General features: G+C 34.6%; 2 protein-coding genes across 7 annotated transcripts in view; one reads left to right on the forward strand and one right to left on the reverse strand.

Moving 5' to 3' along the window:
• The first annotated feature begins 1,006 nt into the window (after positions 1–1,006).
• The window catches only part of lonrf1 (LON peptidase N-terminal domain and ring finger 1), a 203,374-nt gene continuing 177,623 nt past the window's right edge, over positions 1,007–26,757 (forward strand). For 2 of the 5 annotated variants that reach the window (XM_087262623.2, XM_087262621.2), the window contains exons 1-2: positions 1,007–1,110; positions 6,310–6,530. The gene's annotated coding sequence lies outside the window, so the exon portion shown is untranslated. Of the gene's footprint in view, positions 1,111–6,309; positions 6,531–20,665; positions 20,755–26,757 lie in introns of all 5 variants that reach the window. The other 3 variants (XM_087262625.2, XM_087262624.2, XM_087262622.2) reach the window with 2 other exon arrangements.
• Positions 12,246–21,164, reverse strand: b3gnt3.1 (UDP-GlcNAc:betaGal beta-1,3-N-acetylglucosaminyltransferase 3, tandem duplicate 1). 2 transcript variants are annotated; one of them, XM_087263252.1, is made up of 2 exons: positions 14,121–15,148; positions 12,246–13,998 (listed from the first exon to the last, which is right to left on the reverse strand). In XM_087263252.1, exon 2 carries the CDS (start codon positions 13,580–13,582, stop codon positions 12,410–12,412), a length of 1,173 nt encoding a protein of 390 aa, XP_087119378.1. In that variant the 5' UTR covers positions 13,583–13,998; positions 14,121–15,148; the 3' UTR covers positions 12,246–12,409.

A 26,757-nucleotide genomic window follows, 5' to 3' on the forward strand; every position in this document is an offset into this window, starting at 1 on the left:
AAATATGACATAGAATTTATAGGTAATTTATTTATTTTATTGGGTAAATATTATATTCACAAATGTAAATTTTCTTTATCATTACCTAAGCTGCAGAATTTTCTCTGTGACTTAAACTGTTTAATAACTACTCTACAAAATGTTTACAGCAAAAAAAGAGTTAAAACTGTGAAATTTTATATAGACTTTATGAATATCGTTTAATTTGATAATTTGCCTCTGTACTCGGTTGTTTTTTCTTTTTTTTTTATTTACCTTTGTACTTGTTGTCATCCATTGTTATGATTAATATGTTTGTATTGTTAAAATAAAATAAAAAAAAAAAAAAAGGAAGAGAAAAAAAAATAAATACTCAACCAACCATGACCTTCTTCTTGCTCTGAGGCAATCGTGCTACCGACTGTACCACCATGACGCCCATCAAGAAATAATATTGATAATAATAATATTAATAATAATAATAATAATAATAATAATTGATCAAGAAATAGGCATATTACAAAAAAAAATCAATGATAAATTATAACAAAGTATAATATAATAATAATACAATAATAATATGCAAATTTCTGTTTACTTGTTCATGAATAAAATATTTACCTTGTAAGATGTAAAAAAATTAACAACAAATTCAATTGTTTTACTTCAGTGTGAAAAAGCAAAAAAAAAAAAATTAGAAAGCATGCATTTAACATTTATTTGTACAAATAAAAAGCACTTTTTGTACATCAAACTGAGACACTTCAACAGGGTAAGGTTTGGGAAATATTTTACTTTTTTTTAAAAAAGTGGAAACTGAAAGTTAAATATTGAATCAATATACTTCTTTTATCCCTACACAAAATAATTTTAGCTCACGGTCTGAAGATAAAATTATGAAAATATATTCACTAAACATATTAAACTGTGTTTAGCCAACTTATCAAACAGCAGTGAAATATTAGTGTTTGACGAATAAAATCTTAAAGCAAAAATCGCGTGTGCGCGTGCGCGACTGCGCGTGAGTGAGACGGCCGTTGGTTTGGAAGGAGCAGATTCAAATTCCAGCGGAGCAACGGCAGAAATCCGACGAAACATCATATTTAACGGGTTTCCTTCAACAAAGTTACGGTGAGAACTGAGTTCTGTTAAATCATATTTAAGTATAACCAAGTGCAAGTCTCAGTAATGTCGACATAAAAACAAACAGCATGGGTATTAGCCTGCTGCCTCCAACATAATTAACGTGTGACAGTAAAACTGAGTTCATGCTTTAAGGCTAACGTTGTTTATTTTATTTTCAAGATATTGGCTGTTATTCAGCTCTGAAAAATAAATAGAAAACGTTTCTAAAATAGAAATTTTAGGTGATTGTTAAGACAAAAACTCATTTTGTCGAGGAAAGTTTTTCTTTTGTCACACGTAGTTACGCTTCTAATAGGCTATATGCACAGCTAGCTTAGATTAACCATGTTCCGTACACTTTTCGATATTTAGCGCACACAAACGACCACTCCTTCATAAGCATGTTTGTGTGGTCATTCTCTGAGTGAATACCTATTGTACAAGCCAGATTTTGATTGATGTCTTGTGGAACAGTAGTTTTTCAGAAAAGATGGGAAAAATACCGCCTATGCATGTGTACGAAAGGCGCACAACTTCAATTCATCGGCAAAAATGGACATTATTTTAAGTCTTATTAAAAACCAACGGCATAATATGCTATTATTGTGTTTAACTTAAAGTTAATCTTAGGTTTAATATCTTTTTATGAAAGTTTAAAATGATATAACTTTGCAATCATTTAATTTTATATCTGTTTATTTTATTACATATTTTATTTATTAAAACATTAAATTCATGCAAATTAAAGCTAACTTAACTGGCTTTTTATGAATGTAAACATCATCACTGCACAAACATTATCCAAACAGCGTTTGCAGCCTGTCTCTCAGGCTCTCTCTGGCGGAGAGCTAGGCCATGTGATCATCACCCGTAACTGACGTTTAAATATCTCCATTTCTAAGCATTTATTTAACAAAAGATAATTTATTTAAAACTTGTGGTAACATAATATTTATTTCATCAAGACTGTAATACTTTGTGATGCAAAATTAAAGGGCACCTATGGTGAAAAATCTATTTTTAAAGCTGTTTGGACAGACAGATGTGTAGGTATAGTGTATAGACCGTCATGCTGAGGTGATATAAACACACCCAGTTCTTTTTTTTTCAAATGTAACAACATAAAAAAACAGTGGACCAAATGGAGTTGTTTTCAGACCGACTGCAACTTGATGCAGGATTTCGTTTCCCCCCACCCACCAATATTGATTGACAGCTGCGTATTAATATGTCTCCTTATTAACGCATATAATAATATTAACAGCAGTGGAGATTATCCTGCATCCTGTCACATACAGTGTGCATGCAAAAACAGTGCAAAGCTAAACACGTGCATCTGTGTGTGTGTGTGTACGTGAACTTTGTGGGGACATTGTGTGTGACTCATCGATGCAACCCCACAACAAATGCATCAAATATTCATTGTTTAAGTTCTTACTGTAGTATTTCTCACAACTTTACGTAAGATCTGCTTCCTGAGGTAGCCGAGGGTGGCGATTGAGGTATACTACTGACAGGCACCTGCTGGGTGGGGAGGACTAGCCTTAAGTGCTGTGCAGGTAAACCTGACTTCTCTGACCTCTATAGGTGCTCTAGTGACAGATGCTAGAGGTCATGGTCTTTAGCCTCCTTGTTAGAGTGACCGATACCAGTTCAAAGCGGGTTGGGTGGCGTAGGACCGGCAGGGTTATAGGCACAGTACAAAAAAAAAAACAGCAACAAGCTTTTACCAGCTATAAAACAGAAACTTCAGACAGTTTTAAATAATAATAAGTAGGGTGTTTTGAGCTGAAACTTTACACACACATTCTGGGGACACAAAAGACTTATCTTAAATCTGGAAAAAGGGTAACCTAGGTGCCCTTTAAATCCAAATGCATATAAATGCGCTGCTCTAAATTTCTCCCTTCCAAAGCAACACTCGTCCCTTTAGCTTGCCCACTGTCTATTTTCATGAGCATTAGGTGGATGTAGCAAACTTACTGAATTTTCTCTGTAACATATGGCAGGAAGCTCTCTGTTGTGTTTGGGGGTTAAAGAGTGAGAAATAAAGATTACACGGATATATAGCTTGTCTATGACCAGTACGTATTTATTCAAAGATTTGTGTTTAAAAGTAATCTGTATAGAACATCGTGTACGAACATGGTTAGTCTACATTAGTGTTTCCTCCCATACTAATAAACTTCTGATAAACAGTTAATGTAGCATCAGCATCAATGTTGTAATATAATTAAAATATAATCAAGAAAATTTACCTAAGCATAGGGATGCAACGATTAACCGGTTTCACTATTAACCACACTTTAATTCGTCATGGTTTATTAATCGTAAAGGCTTCTCAACATCGTGTTTCTGCACGGAACAAAACTGATGCAACTAAACTGTCCGCTAGTTTGTCACTGAGACTAATAACCACACACACTTGATTAACTATGACTGAGGCTATTAACTAAGGCAAGCTCATGCAAGTTCGTTATTTCCATTGGAGGGACGCGCACACGACGCAGCACACTCATGCTTTTCAGGCACACCTTGTTGGGATGATGGGGGGCTTTTGTGGTTTAAGTTTGAGGAAGAAGCAGTACATTAAAAGTACACAGGTTTGCAAACTTACTTAAAGTTATTAATAATGGTGTCGATAAGAGCGATCATGTAGTGAATGTTAATCCACCAGCCGAGATCAAACTAAGTGATTTCGTAGAGAGCGCTGAAAGACTCAGAGTGGAACAGCTGTTTAATGGCCTGAATCTCAATGTGTTGCATTCACTGTAAATGTCCGCTTATTGTAAAATCTAACACTGTACATACCATCGCCAAATAAGCTCGCCTTTACTTTAAGTTTAAACTGAAACTGCAGCTCATGACAACAGTATTGTGCTGGTGGTCATCGCGAGAATCCTGCTCTGCTCCGCTTATATGGGCCGGCTGACTCGCCTGCTTTTTTTCACAAATGCAGAAAGATGAAAATCAGAGGAACATTTTTAAAGAGGTGCAGAAGTGAGACTTTTCTTACCTTTTTTTATCCATTCTTTCTGTTAATTAAATTGACATGCATGTAAAAACAATAGTGCAAAATATACATTTCTTACTGCAATGCTTCATTTTTTTTGATGGAAATCATAGAATTATTTTTCATAAAGTAACAATAGAACTTTTTATAGCAGATAACTCACACATTCAAGGCAGCATGATAATGAGAAATGTAATTCATCGTAAGTATTATTGTAATTTTCAACATCATTAATATTTTATAATTATTAGACATTCATTTTGGAATTATTGCATAAATATTAAGTTATCACAGTATTAGTTAGATAGTTGTTTTTGGTTTTTGATAGTCCTAATTGATGCTGTTTTCAGATACAATAAATCCGTTAATATACAAGTTGCAGTGGTGCTCATTAATTTTTGGTGGGTGCTCCTAAATCTTTTCTGGTGCTCCTAAATTTTAAAGAAGTTGGGAGCACTGGCAATTTCAAGCCCTGCATTAGATAAATACTGTTTTTTTTTATTCTTTCTTTTATTTATTTATTGTTTTGTCATTTACAGTGTAAAACTATTTCTGTTTAAATGTCAAAAACATTCACTTAGTTTTAAGTACAAAGAAAGAAATTTACTAGTTTTTGTTTTTTATATTATTTTGTGCTTTATTGATTAGTTACTGAGCAGCAATGAATAACACTGTAAAATAAAAGGAGTTTTCATCTTATTCTAAACTAGTGGGGTTTGAAATGAATGAATGCATAATAATCGTGAAAACCGTGAAATCCTGATTATTTCTCAGACTATAATCATACAACCGAAATCTATAATCGTTTAATCCGCACTTCAGCATTCATTTAGTTGTTCAAGCGTAAAACGAGATTCAAAGCCTTTTACACGCACGCACTGTAGGGCTGCTCGATTATGGGAAAAATCATAATCACGATTATTTTGGTCATAATTGTAATCACGATTATCAGTTGAAGTCAAAATTATTCGTTTTCCTGTGAATTTATTTTTATATATAAATATTTCCCAAATAGTGTTTAACAGAGGATTTTCTTTACAGTGTTTCCTATAATATTTTTTCTTCTGGAGAAAGGCTTATTTGTTTTATTTCAGCTAGAATAAAAGCAGGTTTGAATATTTTGAAACCTATTTTAATAGCTCAATATTATTAGCCCCTTTAAGCAATATATATGTTTGATTGTCTGCAGAACAAACTACTGTTATACAATAACTTGCCTATTTACCCTAATTAAGCCTTTAAATGTCACTTTAAGCCAAATACTAGTATCTTGATAAACATCTAGTAAAATATAATGTACTGTCATCATAGCAAAGATAAAAGAAATCAGTTATTAGAAATGAGCTAATAAATCTGTTGTTTAAACTGTGCTTTAAGCATCTTCACTGTATTTTTGATTTTATTATTGATTAATAATAAAAACAGTTGGCAGCAGCAGGTATATCGCACGCTGTCACTTTAAGAATAGTGCGGCTCTGATATGGTTTCTCTTTCTCGTGTGTTTTGATTCTAAACCTGTTTGTTTATTACACAAATGAGGGTTAATATGAATAATCACTAAACACCGCGCTCTGACACAAATGTGCATGTATTTGACCATTAAAGCGCTCACATTAAGATCGCGTTAGATGTGTGTGCTCTGCTGTCCGAGGCGCAAACACGCGCGCAACCCGCACGCAACACACACACACACACACTACCTGTCCGAAGTTAAGCACGGAGCGCACACACACAACAGCACGTGCTCTTTTGCGCTTCTAAAAATATGAATGATGCGCATCCCGTGCTGCAAAAGTTACATTGCAGCACATGCTTTTAGTCATTTTCACGTAGAACTGAGCTTTGCAGAGACAAAGAGTTTTCACACGTGTACACGGATTTTCGATTAATTGCACAGCCCTAACGCACTGTCAGGATTAGCAGGCAAGTGCAGAAACATCATTGAAAATACTGTAGTAAAATAAATTTTCCTATTTTTAAAGACATGGTGCGAGAAAATTGAATTTAATGCAGTGCTTCTTGTACAATCTGAGACCCGCTTTAAATGAGGCAGTGGAGATCATTAGTTTAAAAATAAAGTCTTTACACAAGCCGATTTTGTAACTGCATACAGTTCACTGAAATCGATTGACCCAGGTTACTGCGAAATTAAAGGTCCTTCTGCATACTTCTGCATATGCCCTGTTGTGTAGAGTCATCGGAGGAGGAGCCTAGTGAATAAGTGTGAGTAGGGTGAAGCTGCAGGCCTGGAGACCCAGCTGCACGCTCAGACCTGCAAGCTCAGACCTGCATTTCTAGACCCATCGTTTTCTCAGACAGTACCACCTGCGGTTGGGTTGGGGCAGGCGACAGCGACGGAGGCCCAACTGCACGCTCAGACCAGCACTTTCTAGCAAGCAGCAACATCAAACATGTGAGTAAGCCTGAGGTTATTGATTTTGTTAAAGCCATTCCTGAAAACTATCAAGTTTTATGACATAAATCAATGTGGCATCTTATTACACCTACAAATAATTATTTAAGTGTTTGATTTTATCAAAATTAATGTCAGAAGACTGCTTTAATTTTCTGTGTTATTGTACCATTCTGGGACAGTGTTCTAGCAGTGTTTTCTGGTAAAATAAAATAAAAAACTTTAAAGTAAAAATGTTAAAATAAAATATATAATATGTAACACAATTATTATTTGTAACTTATTTTAGTGTTATGTAGGTCTACTGTAAGTATTACTGTATTATCTATCTGAAAGTACTACCACAGACAATAACAGTAACACAATAACAGTTTAACAATTGTTAATAGGTTCTGTAATAATGACAAGATCTTTGGAAATCATAATATCAGTTCATCTGCATAGAATTTACAATATGAGTTCTCTTAGGTTATTACAATTTAAAAAGGGGGTTCTCTGCCAACACTAATACAAGTGCACCAAATGGTGCAGATATTTCCACAGTTTTTTGCTCAAGAAATAAAAAATCTTCCCAAGAAGAATGTAAAGCATTTATTTTATTTGTTACATAATAAACAATTATTCATCCAATTATTATTTTTCATAATTTTTCTCTGCATTGTTTACAGCTTGACCACTTGTAGGACCTCATGAAAAAGCACACAAAAAAAGTGTTTTTGTGGGAAAGTTACTGAGTACTAAAATTTGTTGTATGTGAAGAAAGAGGTAATATTCAGTCCCTCAAATCATGACAAATCATTAATGATTAAAATAAAACAATAAATGACTCAATATTTGTAAGTAACTGAACAATATCTATTTACTAAAAATACTACAGAATTAATGCTTTAAATCATATTCTAATAATAATAATAATTCCTTACATTTATATAGCGCTTTTCTGGGCACTCAAAGCGCTTTACACAATGGGGGGAATGTCCTCATTCACCACCTGTATAATCTAGGATGTTTAATATTTTTTATAATAGTGTATTCAAACATAGTGTAATATTTTATAGTAGAAAAATTGTGTAAATTTCAATTTATAAGCAGTTGAATTCAGGTTAGGTGATCTGTCGAACAGCAGGTGGCACTGTCTGAGAAAACAAAAGGTCTGGAAGTGCAGGTCTGAGCCATCTAAGCATGCAGTTGGGTTTCCGAGCCTGCAGCTTCATAATGTTGGATAAGTGTTTTGAATTAGGAGCGCAATACCTAGTTCAACCAAGTTAAATTGTTTTTTGATATCTACATACTAGGCATGTGGCTTGGTAAAGTAAAAAAAAATGTATATGCTCATTAATTACTCCATAAAGTGCCCTGGGAATTAGAAGGCCCATACTGACCATAGTTCTATTGATCGTGAATATTAATGAGTAAGGTTGGGTACCGAAACCCGGTGCCATTATAGCACCGGTACCTTGGTAACCGGTATGTACCGGTATTAAATCAGCGAATGAATTTCGGTGCCTAATTTCGGTGCTGCGGCAAAAACTTAAGAAGCATCAAAGGGTGCATGACAAAAGGCACACATAGGCGTTGTGTCACACCATTACTAAACATTTAATTCTGAACAACTTTGAGGAATACGAACAGACGATATCAGGCGTTTGTTATTGTCGCTAGGGAACAGACGCATGCAACGTAGTGCAGCGCATTTAGCCTGGTTTTCGGTCAGCGAGAGCGGCACTCTTCAGATCTACACGCATGATCACATTCGTCCAATTTGCTTAAACTAAGCATTCTAAAGCGTATTGTACAAGCAAGGATTCTTACACAGCAACTGTCTTTTTTAAAAGTTGCGTGTAATGCCTGTTTCAGACCGCAAGCAAAAGCAGTGCGTGAGCAGCGCGTATGGAGAGCAGAAGTAGCACGCAGGCGTTTGTCTTTCATACCAGCTGCGTCTGCAGTGCACAGCTCTTCGGCAGCTGCTGCAGAGATCAACCTATTTCTATTTCTATCTCTATGTCTATTCTATCTAGTTATGTATCTCTCTATATATACAAATACACTTTAAAAAAAACAAAAAACTTTTTTATCTGCACTAAGGCCCGCAGCAACCTCCTCCTACGCCGTTTCTTTAACCTGCAAGTCTTTATTTTACAAAGTAGATCATGTATGCTTCTCAAGCTCTATGAGGAGTGTCATTCTTGTCTGGTGCACTCAGAAGACAATCGCCTGTGATATGTCATTTGGTTTTTGATTGTCGGGATGTTTTAGGCATAGTTATAATAATATTTCTATAATATAGTTATAATGATATTTATACATGATCAAACTAGTGTTACTCTCTCCGCTTCAGTAATGTCCAGTGGCAGAGTAACAGCTCGTGCAAAGGATGAGATGGACAAAAGTAATCAATGCATGCCCTTCTTTTACTTATTTTCGTGTTGTCAGGTTCACGGTGCAAACAGTTCTCAGGTGGAATAACTTGAATGAACATAAAACAAAGCCGAGTAAAACTTTTTTCCTCTGCTTCAACTGCACACACAGCACACAGCGAGCTCACATCATCCAGCATGCGTGTCGAACTACACTACCCACTTCGCTATGGGCTACAACTCCCTTAAATAGCAAGTCTTAAAGCGACCACTCCCCTCTCCTACAACACTAGCGTGCAACTTAAGCAAAACTGATACTAAAATTGTTTTACATTTGGTTTTGTAGTTCGGGGCTAAATAAATGTTTGCTGCAGTTTTTAATTTTCGTTTAAGTTCATTTGATTGACTATATATAAATCAGTTGATATTATTAACGCATTTATTGGGTAAAATTGCTACGTTTTACTGTCATTCAATTTGTTTGGGTCATTATCAATGCACGAAATAAACAATAAGAAATATAACTTATTATGACTCCTGAATAATATTTTTTTTAGGAAACAATAGGATGACATTGATGACATTGATGAATGGGAGAGCAAAATAAATTAACTTCAACTGTAGGCCTGTTAAAGTTTACAGGTGCAGCAATGTGCCTTGATGTACTTGAATGTTAGAAATGTGTTATCCTACACCAGTATAACGTTACTTGTCCAATAAATGAACAAGGAAGATTATTTTGAGTTTAAGTTATTTAACTATCTTGTTTATGAAGACTGCAGAGTGAAGCATGAAAACAAATGACTTTGAATAATTTTTTAACTATTTTGTAATATACATGTTAGAATGTGCTCCTAAAAGTACGTGGCCCCTGCCCACCCCCCCACAGGTTAATAGTAAGCCAATGTAATTTCATAATGCAAATCTTAAATTCATGCTAACCAACAAATGATCAAATTAAATGTATTAATGTAATACAATATGAATTGATGTTTATTTTAAACTGTAATTATATTGTTCTATTAAAATGATTTTTAAATAATAAAATAATAAATAATAAAAAAATAAAAATAAAATATTTTTGTAGAGTCATCCACCATCATTTTGTGGCTAAAAAGTATCGATTCAGGCACCGTTTTGGCACCGGTATCGTTTTAAAAGTATCGATTTAGCACCGGTATTCCAAAAAAAACCAAACGATACCCAACCCTATTAATGAGCTCCACTCTGACATACAGCCCTCACAGACACTCATGCACACACACACAGCATGAACAATAGCAATATAATAATACAAAAAAAAACTGTGGGTTTAGAAATATTTTACCTACAGTACATCAGAGTAAAGTTACCCTCATTTGCTCACAAAATCGATTGTGGATAAAGGGTAAATTATAATTAAGCCTGACAAAAGAGACCGACAGAGATGTATTGTTGTATTTGACATTCTAATGTCAAAGAAAACACAACCAGAAATTGATATTAAATTTGCATCAACAGATGATTTGGCATGACATACAAATCAAATTTTACAATAAGGACAATGAGTTAAATTAGCAAAAGGCACTTAAATATATCTCTTTTTGGGGTGTAGATGAATAAATATATAATCTGTAAATTCTACATTTTGTGTCCAGACCTGAATTTGATCATGTCTCATGTTCCTCAGTTTTGCATACACTGCAAAAATGTTTTTTTATCTTTGATTTTTGTCTTATTTCTAGGTATTTTTTAAAATCATGAATTCATTCATTTTTAAATTCATGAAGCACAAATTTATTGTCTTGTTTAAGAAATAATATGCCAAAATTAAGTGAGTTTTTACTTTAAAAAACAAAATAATCTGCCAATGGGGTAAGTAAAATAATATTATGTGAAAAGAAAATATAAGATTATTTTGCTTTCCCCATTGAAAAAGTATTTCGGCAGAATATTTTTTAATATATAGAATTAAGGATTTGGAAGCGGGCTGCATGTTGGTGAAGTGGAGTGGGTAGCATGATCGCCCCCACAAGTCCAAAGGCATGCACTATAGGTGAATTGGTCAAGCTAAAATTGTCGGCAGTGTTGTGTGTAAATAAATGTGTACGGATGTTTCCCAGTGATGGGTTGCAGCTGGAATGGTATCCGCTGGGTAAAACATATGCTGGATAAGTTGATGTTTCAGTCTGTTGTGGCGACCCCAGATTATAAGGGACTAAGCTGAAAAGAAAATGAATGAATAAATAAATGAATGAATTGATTTCTGCTCTGGCAAGTCTTAAAGTTTTAACACCCAAGTACAACTGAGATGTGTTTGTTTGTCTTTTGGTATAAAGAACAATGCACCAATGGTTGTTGTTTTATTAGTGAATAATCTCAATCTGTCTTGGTATGTCAGTTAAGATTTCAAGGGTTTACTCTTAGCTGATGATTGATTATAAAGCTTGTTTGGCATGCTGCTTTGAGCCCTGAGCTCAAAAGATCCTCGAGCCCGGGGCACCCTCCCGTTAGCAAGGCGAAAGGGGAGTTTGAGCTCAGGTAGATCTCAAGAACTCCCCTGCTGTAGTAACTAATGAACAGATAGTGATTGCTCTTAAGAGATAACTATTTACTAGGAGCATGTCTATGGTGATGATTTGGATAAGTCAACTAAATAAGGCTGTATGTTTTTTGACGGTGCTAGGAAACTGGGGAACCCGAGGGAAACCCATGTGAGCATGGGGAGAACATGTAAACTCCACACAGAAACGTTGGCTGGTTTGGTAAGGACTAGAACCAGTGATGAGTGCTAACCACTGGGCCATCTTGCCACCCATCTAGGAAAGGAGGAGGAGTAGGGGTGGAAGGGGGGATTCTTCAAAACGAAGATGACTGTCATTTGGAACTTAGGGTATTTATAGTAGCTTAGGAATTGTCTGATTGGTGAATCATGAATTGAATAATGTGGGGCCAGCTGCAAGCTATCATAAGCACGTGATCCTCTCGAAATTAGTTTATAAAAAACTTCACTCAGACCTATGTTGTGGAAAAGTAACGTTGTAGCTTTAAGTCAGTTTGGCCTCTTCCTGTTCCTATTGCATAGAAAACCCAGAGTGGCAGCACATATGGTCACTTCTGACAGTCATGTGACACAGGCCATCTAACTATGGACCAACATTAAACAAAAGTACAGAATATTTGAAAGAGATGCTAAAACCCATGTAAATTTAGTTGGTACTCTACACTAATATGTATATTCAGGTGTTCTTTTTTTCCCTTATGTTTTCTTTCTTTCTTTCTTTCTTGATCTATTTTGAAAATAAATGAGAAGAAAAAGCATTGACTAAACGCCAACTGCACAAAGAAATTATAATGTATAAGAAATGAGACAAGAAGAGAAAATTAAACATTTACTGAGAATTTACCTGATGAAACAAAATATGTACTTTAGATGTAATAATAAAAAATTAAAGTCCATTAGGATTCTGCCCTGTGACAGCTTTATAGCTTATTTTATGTTAAGCATGAAAGTCATTACAATAATTGCTGAGTAGGAATAGTTCACATAAATACTGAACTAGTGTTGCTTGTCTGAAGAGAATAATGTGTCTTTGAGCATTGCAAATCTGGATTTTGTATTTCATTCCACATCACAAAAATCATGTGCGGCTGAAATCTATGGACTACAAGGATTTCTCTGTAATAGCAAGGGTCAAGTTTGTCTGCGTTTTTAATTGGGACATTCATACCAAAGGTCCTTACACCAAAATGGAATGTTGGTTGGAGGCCAGCCTTTTCCAGACACATTCCCATGTAGACGTCATCAATGGGCAGCAGAATTATAGAGTGCGACATCTTGTAGATCGTTCTGGCTGTAAAGCCTGACAGTAGAAAGCCGCCCCCTCCACAATATGGAGGATATCTGTTAGACTCGTGTATCTGAACTGGGACATAGTATTTACTTGAAAGCTTTCTTATAGGCTTTACTTTCTGCAAAAGGTGCCCAGTAAAGAGATGTCTACTTCCATCATTGTCTTCTTGACCCTGAAGATACTCTATCATGTTAAACGTATTGGCAAAAATGTCATCGTCTCCATCTAAAATGAATCTGGCGTTCGGGCACCTTCTGTCCATCCACTGTAAGAAAAGGATCTGCTTCAGTGTGAGGTTGAAGAATGAATCATTGAAGTCCCATTGTAAAATGTCTTTGTTCTCATTGTTTTCCAGCTTCAGTAGCCTATTCAGCCTGCGTTTCTCAAAGCCACTTTTACTTGTACCGATTATAAAGACTCGACGGATCCACACACCTTTGTGCAATCTCTCTTCAGCCCATGTTTTCCGCAGAACTTCTCTGCGATCGTAATTCTCTGGAGAACTCTTGATAACCAGCAAGAGGAAGACATCTGCAGAGTTTTGAGCTCCACCACACTTATCAGGCACATCGAGAATCATGGGAAAACTCTTACAGTGTCTGTAAAGCAGAAAGTCTTTAATATGATCTTGCAGAGTAGAGAATTCAGGAAGTTTATAAGCTGACATATTTGGGTAACAAGGTGCAGATGATGGCTGAGGAGTTTGAGTTCTGGGGAAATTGGTAAGATTATGAAGCATTTCTTCTATTCGCCTGCACTTTGGACTCACATCCTCTTTAGACTCAATTTTGTTAATGGTAATGAGCAGGCACATGAGACCTGTCAGAAATAATGCAATCATCACCACATTCTTCTTTTTCATCTTGGCACCTGTTTAAGAACAAAAACACAAATCATAGTGTTCTTAGTATCAAAACATATACAACTATATGCCAAGTATTTGTTCTGCAGAAGAAATTCATATAGGTGTAAAAAATTACATAATTGAAATTATATACAATTTTACCTTTATGGTATGGTAAAAATGTCTATTATACCTATCATACCTTTATGATATCCTCCCTAATATCATTAAGTTATGGATGGATCAGGATTTAACCTAACAGTCAGTTCTCATTACATCAATAAGAATCTACTGTCAGCGACTAAATTGTTTAGGCAAATTGACTGGATCAGAGTCACACAAAAGTTGAATGATGATTATTGAATGGATGTGTCACATTACATAGTGCATTGCCCTTTGCAAAGCATTAGGGATGTCCCGATACAACATTTTAACTTCTGATACGATACCGATATTGCAGCCTTCAGTACTAACCGATACCAATACAAATCCGATACAATAATCAGCACAAATCATGAATACTTTGCTTTTACCGATTTCGTTGAGTGGAATGTACGAACGACTAGATCAAACTGAGAACAAATGTGAGCAACAGTAAGTAGGGACAAAAATGACCAATTTATTAACTATTGGTTGCATAAATGTGAACCTTTTACATAGGAATATATAAAAAAGAATAAAAGAATAAATATTAGGACCCTGAAAAATATCTTAATTGAATAAACAAAAAAATATTTTTAAAGTGCAAAATACTAATTAAAGGTCACTTCACTTATTTATTTTTTACCATCAGCAAATGGTAGAAACAGCTCAAAGTAGGAACATAAGAAAAAATAAATATTGTTAATTGACCAACTACTAAAGGTTGAGTGTCCAAAATTTCATTTTCACACACAGCTTTTTGATTAATTTTTGATCCAGTTTCAAGCAAAAAAATATATTTTACACTGGGCAGCAGAAATAGGGAGTTATTGTTTTAAGTTATTATTAAAATAATAAAAATGTGCAGTATAGTTAGTACAAACATTTACATAATCAGATCAATTTAAGCGGTGTTTGTATCATACGAAGATTACGGCTGTATAAATGTTCCCAAGCAAAACATTACTAATTTTATAATAATATATATTGCACACATTGTTTAGCATAAATATACTTGCAGTTGCTGGATTGAAACACAAATTTTCTCCACAACACATAAAATAATGTGACTTTTAAGAATAATTTTATTTATCAAAATTAATTTTATTTGCATAATATATTGCACGGATTCCACCCTACTTCCCACATGGGAAAAGTACGACAATTTAAATAAAGACAGAACTGCAAACTTATGTGCAAAGCTGACACTGTTTAACAGAGCACTTTATCTTTTTGGGCTTTTTAAAGAAGAGTTAAACATGGGAATGCCTCTAATTAAATATTCCTTCTACCTGAAAGTAATACCACTCTTTCTTCTAAACTGTAACGGCCCTCAGCAACAGAATAATTTCTTATTCTTATTTAACAAACAATTAAAACAACAAAAATGTTTAGCATTTAACACCTTTTACATGACACTGTTTCTTTTCAGTGTGTTCAAGTAAAAAAAACAAATTTTTTCTGCGTTTCTGCGTCTCTTCTCAAAGCTACTACCAAAGTCAGAAAAGGTGTCCAGTGCATATCTGTGGGTCTGCAGCAGCAGAGCATGCGAGACTGTGGCAGAGTATTCTCAGGAGTATTCGCTGCAATTCGGTGCCTTGCATTGCTTAGCAGTGTATACAAAACAATGTAAAGATCGCTTGACGTGAAGTAAATAAACCAGATGTGCTGTTATTAATAGCGTTAGCGTGTGCTACCATCACAATAGATTTCTATCGTAATACACCATAACTTAGTGTAAAGAGCATGTTAATTTTTAAAGGGACTTAATTCTTAAAGCAGTTAGTTCTTAGCAGTTTTGTGATCTCTTGGGCTTTGCACGCTGGCTCTGGACGCTGCTGAATAGAATAGCTGTAATGTTTAGAGCGCATCGGACTGCTTATATCGGAGGTTTTAAAGCAGTCCTATATAGTTTTTTTGGATTGATATCGGACCTATTACCGATATCAACATCGGATCGGGACATCCCTATACTAAGCATGGGCCTATTAAGCTTTAGACTAGTCAGGTAACCTATGATGATCTTGTCTCAATTGTCAGAATCACAGTTAGTTTCTAACATTTAGGCCCAATCCCAAATCTATTTTTATACCCCTACCTCTCCCTTTTCCCCTTCCCCATGGCCCTTTGAAGGGGAGCGGCTTCAAAATTTACCCCTAGAAATTGGGACAGCACTACAAAACCTGTACACGTCATCATATGTCATCACAATCTCATGCTTCATATAAGATCAGACGATCACGACTGCTGTAGTTATTCCAGCAGGGCTCAAAATTGCGACTATTTTTAAATTATTTAAAATTTTATCTATGTGACCTCGAAATATATTTGGGAGCATTTGTGCAAGTGCAAAAGATTGTTGTGTGCGTCCAGTTTTTACTGCAAAATGTTCACCACATGCGCGGATTTGGGAGACATTCACGCAGAATGCATCCCTGCACTTGAAACGCAAAACGCAGCGCTCAGGAATGGTTTAAAACAGTTGTCATGTCAACTTGCTGCAGTAAACAAAGCCAAGTCCGTAATGCTTGCCCCGCCTTTGCACTCTTCTTATTGGCCCACCGCTTCTCTAGCATCGAAATATCAGCTCAGTCAATGCCTTCTGGCTGGGATGACAGAGAGAGCTACTACCGCGAAAAATTGTAAAACGCTGAAGATGAGAATGAAGATAACACTGACAGATTTTGTTTTAAAAACATGGCATCTAAAGTTATAAATGACACATCTTACTTGTGATCATGTGCTGAATGTTAATCCACCATCTACACTTTTCGAAGAGTGGATAAAAGACTTCCATTGGCTTCAAGTGCACTATGAAAAGTCTGTGGGATGAAATTTTCAGGAAACTGCGTGCCACATCTAGCACGAGCTTCTGTTTAATCCTTCATATAATCGCCAGAATTTTTTAACTTAGTAGCACCGGTGCTACCAAGCAAAAAGGTTAATTTTGAGCCCTGTTCAGTGGTTTAGTTATACAAACGTGTTTGTTTAGCTAGGAGGTAATATGTTCACACATTATTGATAGATTAACACATGTACTAGTAAATAAACAATGAATAAATGAATTCAATAGTATTTACATATGGCTCTAAAAAACACTTAAAAAAAAAGACTAGTTCATTATTAATTTAATTAGGCACTGCTTTTGCTTCAGAAAAACATCTTAAAATTTGTACATAAATGGCTAAAATAGCTTAAACTGAACCTATGAACATGGGCGCTCTTCGTATCACTCCTGTAGGTGCACAGTGACTCTTTGGGGCACTTTATGCAGTTTTAATCATGAAATGGGCAGTTGCAAATGCTGTCCGAAATGCTTTCGAGATGGATATAAATCTGATCATACAAACCATTCAAGAGGTATCTGGGACTCATTCCAGACTAAACTGGACATGTTCACTGAAAATGCATCTGGTTGTTGAAACCACATATGCAAATTTTATGTTATGGGCTATATGACAGTCAGATAATGGTGCAAATGCAGTATAAAATGGAAACACCACAGATAGCAGTTTGAGAAATTTGTTTTATTTTTTCATTTAGCTTTATTTTTTGAATAAAATAAAAATGTTAAATTAGTATCAAAATAGATGTTTCATTCAGCCTTTAATGACCTATAATATCGCCTCCTGCAGCCTGAATATAAAATAATTTGTATGCTAAATAAGATATAGCTTATGTTTAGGGAAATGTGCAGGTTTATCTGATGCTATAGTTGAAGTAACCTAGCTAAATTGTCATATTTAGATTTGAAGACTGGATTCATCGAAGATTCATTTTTGTGGTTAAATGTAAATCAAACAGTTTTCAATGATCAGAAAGCTATCCAAGCAGAAAAACGTATGAAGTGACCAGGTGTAAACTAAACCGCCCCTATGGAAGGCGATAATAATATGGCCGCATGAACACATCCTGTGCGCTTCTCTGTGTTGTGGCAATTTACAACACAATGAGCAACTCAGTCATTGCATAGATCAGTGAATTTATACTATTTTCATGATGCATGCTCAAGTTCTCTTTTAAACAGTGTCTCATATGGGAAAGTTTCAATGTGTCAGCTGTCAAAGACAAACTATTTACCCCACCCCCTTACCCCAAACTGCATGTTTTGCAAGTTTTCTTGGTAAAACACACCTAATTCCACTCATCAGCAAATTAGCAGACACTCCAGAACCTAAAAAGGTTGCATGAGAAAAGGCGCAAACACAAAATCTATCTTTATTTTTTTGCAAAACAACTTTGTTTTGCACCTGTGTTGAATTGTGCACACCATGAGTCTGTTTAATCATCTGTTTAACTCAGGATTGTTTTTTTTTTAATTATGAGAGACAGTTCTAAATAATGCTGTGCAATATATGTTTGAAAAAGTTATGAGTTAAAAAAACACATGATGCATGCTCGAGAGCCCTTTCAAACATTATTTAGGTATCTTGTTATGGTAAAAAGTGTGTCAGATTATCAGCTGTCAAAGTCTTTTTACTATTTTCTGTCATCAGTATAAAATATATTAAGAATGAGAGATACTGTCCTTGACAAAGTAAATTTCTATACATCGTGGTTTGGGCTGTGTTTTGTAGTTGAAAAGCTGGCTGGATATGAGAGACCAGTCCCTCAATTTCCAATGGAGTAAACAAACAGGGCACTGAAATTCCTTTAAAATTTGGCCTTGACATTCTGTGATATAAAGGTGCAGTTTGTGATCTGCCTAAATGCTAACCGGTTGGCATAATATCTTTTAAATACAGTCCCTCCCATGTCGTCCAAAGACACCCCTCCTGAAATTGGGAATACGCACATTAAAGATGACAGAGACCCACTAGTTCATGTCATTTACCATTAGAAAACTTTATTAGTACTTTATGATACTGCAATTCCCAACAAAAAAACTGTATTATTTCTAGCACATTTTCAGGTATGTAGTTAGCAAGCAAAACTTGTCGTCACTCTCTCATCAGTCTCACTTTCTCATGCACTTTGTCCTAAAGAAACTACTGTATGCTTAGTGCTTGGCCGGCAGGCTGCAGGTATTACACTTATTGCTAAGCCATGCTTGCATGCAATTTCAGACTTAATATTCAAAGCAGCATGGAAACAATATAGGGAGCACATTACAGGTTGTCATTGTTCACAAATAAACCAATTTAGTATAAAATCTTCACCTCAGTAAAGGAGGCTAGGCGGAATACCATTATTTACTTATATTTTGTTGTTAAACTAAATAAATGCTGTAAAAGGTCCCTTATGAATCTGAAAAGTCACATCAATCATTTGCTGGAATATTTCAGTTGCCGAACAACACTTCTGTCAAAGTCCTTTTAAGTGTATTCTATAGTCTTTGCATAGTCTTTGCTTCTATACATATAACTTATTTGTAAATCAACACAATCTACATCAGCTTTGGGTACCCAAAATAGTTTTAGATCAGAACTTCACCTTTCTAAACAAAATACTTCAGTCATTGTGTCATCCTTCCTCCAGCGTGCAAGAGTAACTCCAATATTAATTCAGGATTTTTAAAAGTTTTGATATAGCATTTGTTTTAAGAGCTGTCACTCGTGTCCACGTGACCACGGCTTGCGTGAATGCGCATCGGTGGATCTGCGTGAACAGGTATGCAGTTGTTCAAATCTACATTTGCTGACAGACAGTTTGGGCTACTTATCAGAATGATGAGAATTATCCGCCTGACAATATTTAATTGGATGAACATTTTTGGTCTTATGCCTTACCCAGAATATGAATACACATATAAATACATTTAGAGCATTTCAACATATGAAGAGACTTTCAAGCAGCACCACAAAACATGTTTCTGAAGGCAATCAACGACTGCACCTTTAAAGGAAATCATAAATTTTAGTCTTCAATAACAAAGAACATAGCTTGTAAGACCTCGCAAAAATGTGGGAGCCTGAAAGCTTCAATACCATAGTTTAGTTGCTATTCATGACACTAAATGGAGTTGATATGTACTCTAAAAGTACAAAATTATTTAGTTCCATTGAATCTAACTCATTTTAATTTCACTCAAGTAAGATACACCAAATTGTAACTTTGGAACTATAGACAAAACCACTGTCTGGAATTAGCCTGAAACTGTTGAACTGGTTTATCAGATTACAGATAATTCAGATCAGATAACGGTATGTTGGGTAAGTGATAAACACCTGCAACCTACAATTATACAATTATTTTAATAATCAAATAATCTGTTGACTATTAGCCTAATATTTTTTTTACTGTCAATAAAATTAAATAACTAAAATTAATAACTGTTATTCCACAATTTTCCATTGGAAAAGTATTAGTTATTCTTACTATAGAAGTCAGTGGTTACAGATTTCCAGCATTTTTTTTACATCTTCTTTTGAGAGGAGAATTTTCAATTTTCATTTTTGGGAGAACTGTTCCATTAAATATTCAATACCAAAAGTTGTCAGAGTACAGATCAAGATTTCATAATGCAACAATTGAAACAATAAATAAATGAGTCTGTTTCTGTTAAACAATGATGAAACAGTTGTTTTATAAATAGTCTCATGGTTTAAAAGAAATAATATTTGTGAAAGCACAGTCTCCGTTTATAAATTCGTTCAAATAAAAGGAAAATAAACTGCCCTTTTACTCTCTTAAACTTTTTTGATAGTGTTGGTTTTAATATCACATTATTTTCCAGCCATTTCCTGCCTATTTTTTAAGTGTATGTTTGTTTTGTAATTTAAATAGTAATTCTAATTTACTGTAATATGCATAGTAAGATAAGGTCAAATGTATTAACAGTGTAATACTGTAAGCTAATTACTATCAAAAAATATACAGTCACTGCCATTCTCTACTGTTAGTCTATTTACAATAGAATACCTGTCAGTGAAAAAAAATTCAGAAGAATAAGTTTATTTTCTGCATCAAAAAGAGAGTCGCTGTCTTTGCCAAAGTAATTGTATATATATTGTGGTTTAGGCAGAGTAACTGGCCAGCTGTTTGGAACCAGTAATACAGGAAAGTCAGAGAGATCAGAACTGCAAATACCAGTGAAGTTACCAGACAAGGTAGTGAAATTCCTTTAAATTTTTGGCTTGACATTTAGAAGACAATTATTAAACTTCTAGTCTTGATAATGAAATAAAACAATGAAACTTTATTGCAATAAACAGGCAAATAGGACAACTCATGAGAGAGTCCGAACGCTTCAATACAATCGTATAGTTATCCCATTCATGACATTTACTGCATTGAGTTGATATATTAAGTTAAATATTGAATTAACAATAATCATGAATTGCAAACAAAATAATCTTTGTCCCATTGACTTTAATTCATTTTAATTTCACTCATGTACAAACACTTTGTAAATATACAGGAAACAAAACTCCTCACCTCTTTTAAGGGCCTCTGAGAGATATTTTGTTTCAAGTAAAGCCAGTGTGTCCGACACAAAGGGGAATCCTCGGATGTTTGTGAGTTTCTTCATGAAAAAGTTATGACTGAAGGTGTATTTTACTTTGCACTTTGAAGGACTGACAAAGTGCTTTTAAACCAATAGTAAGTCTGTATGCAAATACCGTCACATAACCGCTGCCTGGAATTAGCCCAAAATACCTGAACTGGTTAATCGAGATAACAGTATGTTAAGTAATGTTTTTTCTTTGATAATTGACAGATCTGTTGATTGTGAATTCAAATGATTTTTTAATTTTATTAAAAAACTAATTGCAGATAAAAAAGATAAATAACTAAAATTAATAACCTTTAATCTATATCCTGTCCAAAACTGTTCTCCATACAAAGTGATTTCAGTGCTAATCATTACTACACTGTAAAAATTGTAACGACAAAAAGTCAAAACAAATAATCTTATGCTGCTTTTTCAAATAAGTTAATCAGGTTTCAACATTTTTTAGGTTAAAGGAAAGTTAAAGTAAAGTTAAACTTAATATTTTAGTCAGTGTGATAAGTAAGTTGAGTTGACTAGAAAAGTTCATTTGATTCAACGAAAAGATTTAAGGCAGTGAGAATTTTTTTTTTACAGTGTATTAAGAAAGTGATAGCCTAACTAATTAATAAACCTCTTTTAAATATGCACATGTAAAGTTAATGCTGTCTGTGTTGTTTATTTTTCTTCTCAAAAATAAGATGTATATCAGTTGTGACGATTTGGCATTTTAATCTGTTAACACAAAGCACAGATTTTACAGTGTGTCATGTCTTCGCCCTTATAGATCTTCTTTTCCATGTGTAATCAGTGCAGAAAGGGGTAACTCTTAAACCAAATAAAACCAGTTAGTGATAAAACATATATGATAACACAAAGCACAGGTTTTAGTGTGTCTTCACTTTTACTGTACATTCACGCCGAAGGCAGCGAGAGCGTCAAAATTCACTACATTGGCCTTGTATTTAAATTAACCATTGCAGCATATTAGCATATCGCTTATGTTACAGCATAAAACCCTGCATTCTAGCATTTAAATGCTGCACATTTTTTTATAAAATGTATTTAATGATAATAATAATTCCTTACATTTATTTGGTGCTTTTCTGAGCACTCAAAGCACTTTAACTTAACAATGGAAGCTCAAGTTGTTGCATGTGGTGTGTTATCCAATATGTCCATATGTCTGAAATATTCTGAAGCAGCAATATTGTTTTGTATTGTCGTTATAGTTAGCATAAGATTAATTATTAAATTATTTTTTAAGACAAAAAAAGCCTGTCAACTCACTAGTAATCTTTTTACTGTATGTCGCTGTAAGACAACATTGTGAATGATTGTAAATCTGACCACAATAGTCAAACCCCTGGGGACAAATGTGGTCAGAAGAACCAATGTTTACTGGACAGTGTTCTCTGGACTCGTCTCAAGCAGAGGACTTCGATATTCCGATTGCTTGCCGCCAAACCACGTCATAGCTCATTACCTTAAAGTTGACTTGATTTCAACTCTCTTCAACGTCCAAACCAGCGATTACGCAACGCAATGCTTTTCACAACTTATCGCCACCAGCTCCCATTGAAAACGAATAACTTCCGGCTACTCTCACCGCCTTCGGTGTAAATGCACAATTATAGCTCTTCTGTTAAAGGAACAGTGCAATACATTTAACCTCAAATATGGTGAAAACATAAAAATAATGAAATATATGTAAAAAAATGAAATGATAAATATTATGTAAACATGAAAAATATAATTTAAGGTAATTTTAAGAGTTCATAGGATATAAGCTTATTAGGAGCTTAGCAGACACTCACCTCTCCCATATGCAATCAATGCACAAAAAGGGAAAATGGTTCAAACTTAATCTTCTTTAGAAATGTAAAGACACACACATTGACAATCTTCTGAGGTATACATTGTGCAATTCTGTAACTGAAATGCATATGAAGTTAATACATAACAGGTGAAATTTAACCTGTTACAAACACATCACTCTTTGTAATCCTAAGTCTCGGGCCTCGGCCAAAACATTTTTTCTAACACGTGTATCACATATACTCAATACAAAACATTGAAATTTGAGGATAATACTGACAGTGGTTTAGTATTTTCCATAGTAAAATCTGTTTGCACAGAAAAAAGACTAACTTTGAACAACCTGACGATGAATAGGTTGTGACAGAATTTTTCGGTGTACTCTCCCTTTAAGACCCTTCTTAGAAAAGCAGTAGTGTGTGATCTTGGCATTGTTTGTGTGAGAAGTTTCATAAAGCTAGAAGCCAAAATGCCTCGTGAATGCAAGCTTTGTTTTTATGCAAAACAAGAAGTGCAAATGTGCGGTTTCATGTGGGTTTTAATTCCAGAAGGGATATCTTCAGATCTATATTAAGAGCAATAATCAAAACGATCTGTTTTAAATAATGCTGTGCAATTTAACTTGATCTGATAATGTTTCATGAAGTCATGTGACATAAACGCCTCATCCATGTTATTGAGCCATGGTGGGTTAGGGGGGAAGTGTATTTTTGTTTTGTATTCTTACTGTTTTCTACTTTGTGAAACCTACAAGAGCCATGATGTGTTTTACATTACAGAATGTTACAATAATATAATTCCATTACATATGATTATGAATAGGAAATAATTTAGCACTAGGTGTAGAAAAATGACTAAAACTCACTACAAACTTTCAAATGAGATTTTGTGTTATCAAGGAAGTAGTTTTTTCATGCCGCAGAACACATACACTTTGGTTTAAAAAGAACTGCAGCAGTATATCTTTATTTGCTCTGAAGTATTAGGTAGAGCCCAAATGATCCACAAAATCCTTGAAATTGTTGGTTTTAATGTTACATAATTTGCCTGCTGTTATTTAGCAAAAAGAATATGAGTGTAATATTCTGTGTTGTTTGCAAAATAATATGCAAAATGTGGATGCCACGGACACATTTTTTAGAGATGTAAGGGGAAACAGGAATAGTTGATACTCTTTTTACATTTCCTTCAGATTCTCAATGGCAGTTTGTACTGGCAATAAAGACAACATTTTGATCCCTTAAGTCCCTGAGAAATCAAAATAACCTTTGTAGGTGTTGGTGTCAAAATGTTAGTATTAAGGATATCTGTAAGCTAATGGGGTCTGAAACAGTGACATAATTTGCATTTCGAAGTTATAAACATTAAAATCTTCAGGTTTGTCACTTTCAGAAAAATTAACCAATAAATTATTTGACATTCTCATATTTCAGTTTCTCATCAAATGTGACCAAATAAGATGCTATCTAGTATCTGATTTGTCACACCTCCTTCAAGATGTTATTGCTAATGCTGAAATTAGTCGAAATATGAGATGGAATGGAATTGAAATTTGTTACCGTGTTTTTTTAGTTGGTGAATAGGCTAGTACTAAATAGGGATACAAACAGTTTAAATATGATTTTCTTTGAAATTAGTAAAATATGCTTTCATGTTAAAGGTCCCGTGAAGTGCTTAGAAAAGGGTATTTGTATTCAGTGCTTGGCATAGGCTTTACTGAAACATGAAAAGCGGGTGGGACATAGAGTAACTCCCTGTTTTAAATCATCATGCAATAGGGCACACAGAATTTCAAAACCCCATTTGCAAAAGTCTAGGGAAGTGGGAGGGCTAGCAATGCCCACATTCCGTCAATACTATTGGGCAGCTAACATGAGGGCTATGATGTTTTGGCATGAGTGTGATCAAGTTGCTTCCGATCAGTCAGATATATGTCCTAAGTGGTTACAGTTTGAGGCTTGTTCAGTTGGCAACAGTTCTTTGGCTGCAATTTTGTGGTCGAAAGCTCTATCATTGAAAAAAGTTCAATGTAAGAATATTATTGTTTTTAATTCTATTAAAATTTTAAATCAAGTGAAAATGGCATTAAAGATCGAGCATCCCTCTGTTTATTTACCTATCTGCAAAAATCATGATTTTGTGCCTGGACAACTTGATAAGATCTTCACTTTTTGGAGTAACAAAGGACTGCGTTCAGTAAAGGATTTTTATGTAGATAACAAACTGGCCACATTTGAATACTTATATAAAACTTTTGGACTCTTACAATCACACTTTTTTTCGTTATTTACAGGTGCATCATTTTATCAAACACAACTTTCCACAGTGCGAGGAAGTCTCTCTTGACCATGATTTGTACAAGCTTTTGAGGCAGTGCCCAATGGAGAAACATTTAGTGACCAAATTTATAGATCTGTTTTCTTCTCACGTCTCGGTCTCTACTGCACATCTGAAAGATTCTTGGGAGAGGGAATTAGGAATTGACATTTCATCCTCTACCTGGGAGGAGGGATTGAGTCGTATTCATTCTTGTTCTATAAATGTAAGGCTACAGCTCATTCAATTTAAAGTGATGCATAGATTGCACTATACCAAAGCCAAGCTTAATAAGCTGTATCCTTCTGTCTCTCCTCTGTGTGATAAATGCAAAGGCGCAGTCGGGACCTATGGTCATATATTTTGGTCCTGTCCAGAAGTATCTGAATTTTGGAAAAGTATCTTCGGACTTTACTCCCAGGCTTTTGAAATGGACATAAAAATTGATGTAGAAATAGCATTGTTTGGATGGTCAGACCAGGCTCTAACTTGGCCTAAACATCAACAACTCTCCTTTATGTTTGGCATGGTGTTGGCCAAGAGAGTGATTCTGATGGAGTGGAAATCCACAACACCTCCAAATTTTTTTAAATGGTTAGCTGAAATGGTTTCTGCCCTCAAGTTGGAAAGGATACGCTTCTCTAGATTTGGCAAACAAAAGTTGTATGACAAAACATGGGGCCCCTTCCTTAGATGTATAGGTTATTAATGTTTCTGTAATATTTTTTTTTTCTGGTAATATATTTTTTTCTTCTCTCCACTTCCTTTTTACATGTTATTCTATTTTGTCTCTTATTCCATCAGTCTGGCTAAAAATTCTTTATTGTTTTGTGATGGTGCTGTAAAATTGCTGTTATGTTTGCTTGTGTTTTGGTGCATGTTCTAGTTAGTATAAGGTAATAACACTGAGACAAGTTTGTCAAAAAAAAAAAAAAAAAATATCATCATGCAATTTATGATGTACAGTATCGTGTCGACAGCAGCAACACAACAAAAAGCAACTACAGATTTTCCATAGATTTTCCTTTAGTTTGATTTATTGTTTATATTATGTTGCAACATATAAAATGTACCACAGCATACATTTCTGGAGAGCGCAAATTATGTAGCCAGCGCTACGTTTGGGTGCATGTCATTTTTATTTTGTACATAGCTGCTGTGGGATTCATGAAAAAAAAGCTGCAAAAAAAACCCGTATAAGGAGTAAGGACTGTTGAAAGTGTTATGGAATTTAATAACGTACGCCAATTGTTATTAAATTAATTCTAAGATTACAGTGAGATTAATCTAGATTTAAAAAATAATCTATGCTCACCTACAGTATTTATACATTATGATTTTTTTTATACAAAAAGATACTAGTATTCAGTTTAAAGTGCAATTTAAAGGCTTAACTAGCTAAATTAGGTAACTACAAGTCTAACTTGGCAAGAATAACAGTGGTTTGTTCTGTAAACAATCAAAAAAAATATTGCTTAAGATATTG

Source organism: Danio rerio, chromosome 8 (assembly GCF_052040795.2).
Source record: "Danio rerio strain M-AB ecotype USA chromosome 8, GRCz13ab, whole genome shotgun sequence".
Lineage (NCBI taxonomy): Eukaryota > Metazoa > Chordata > Actinopteri > Cypriniformes > Danionidae > Danio > Danio rerio.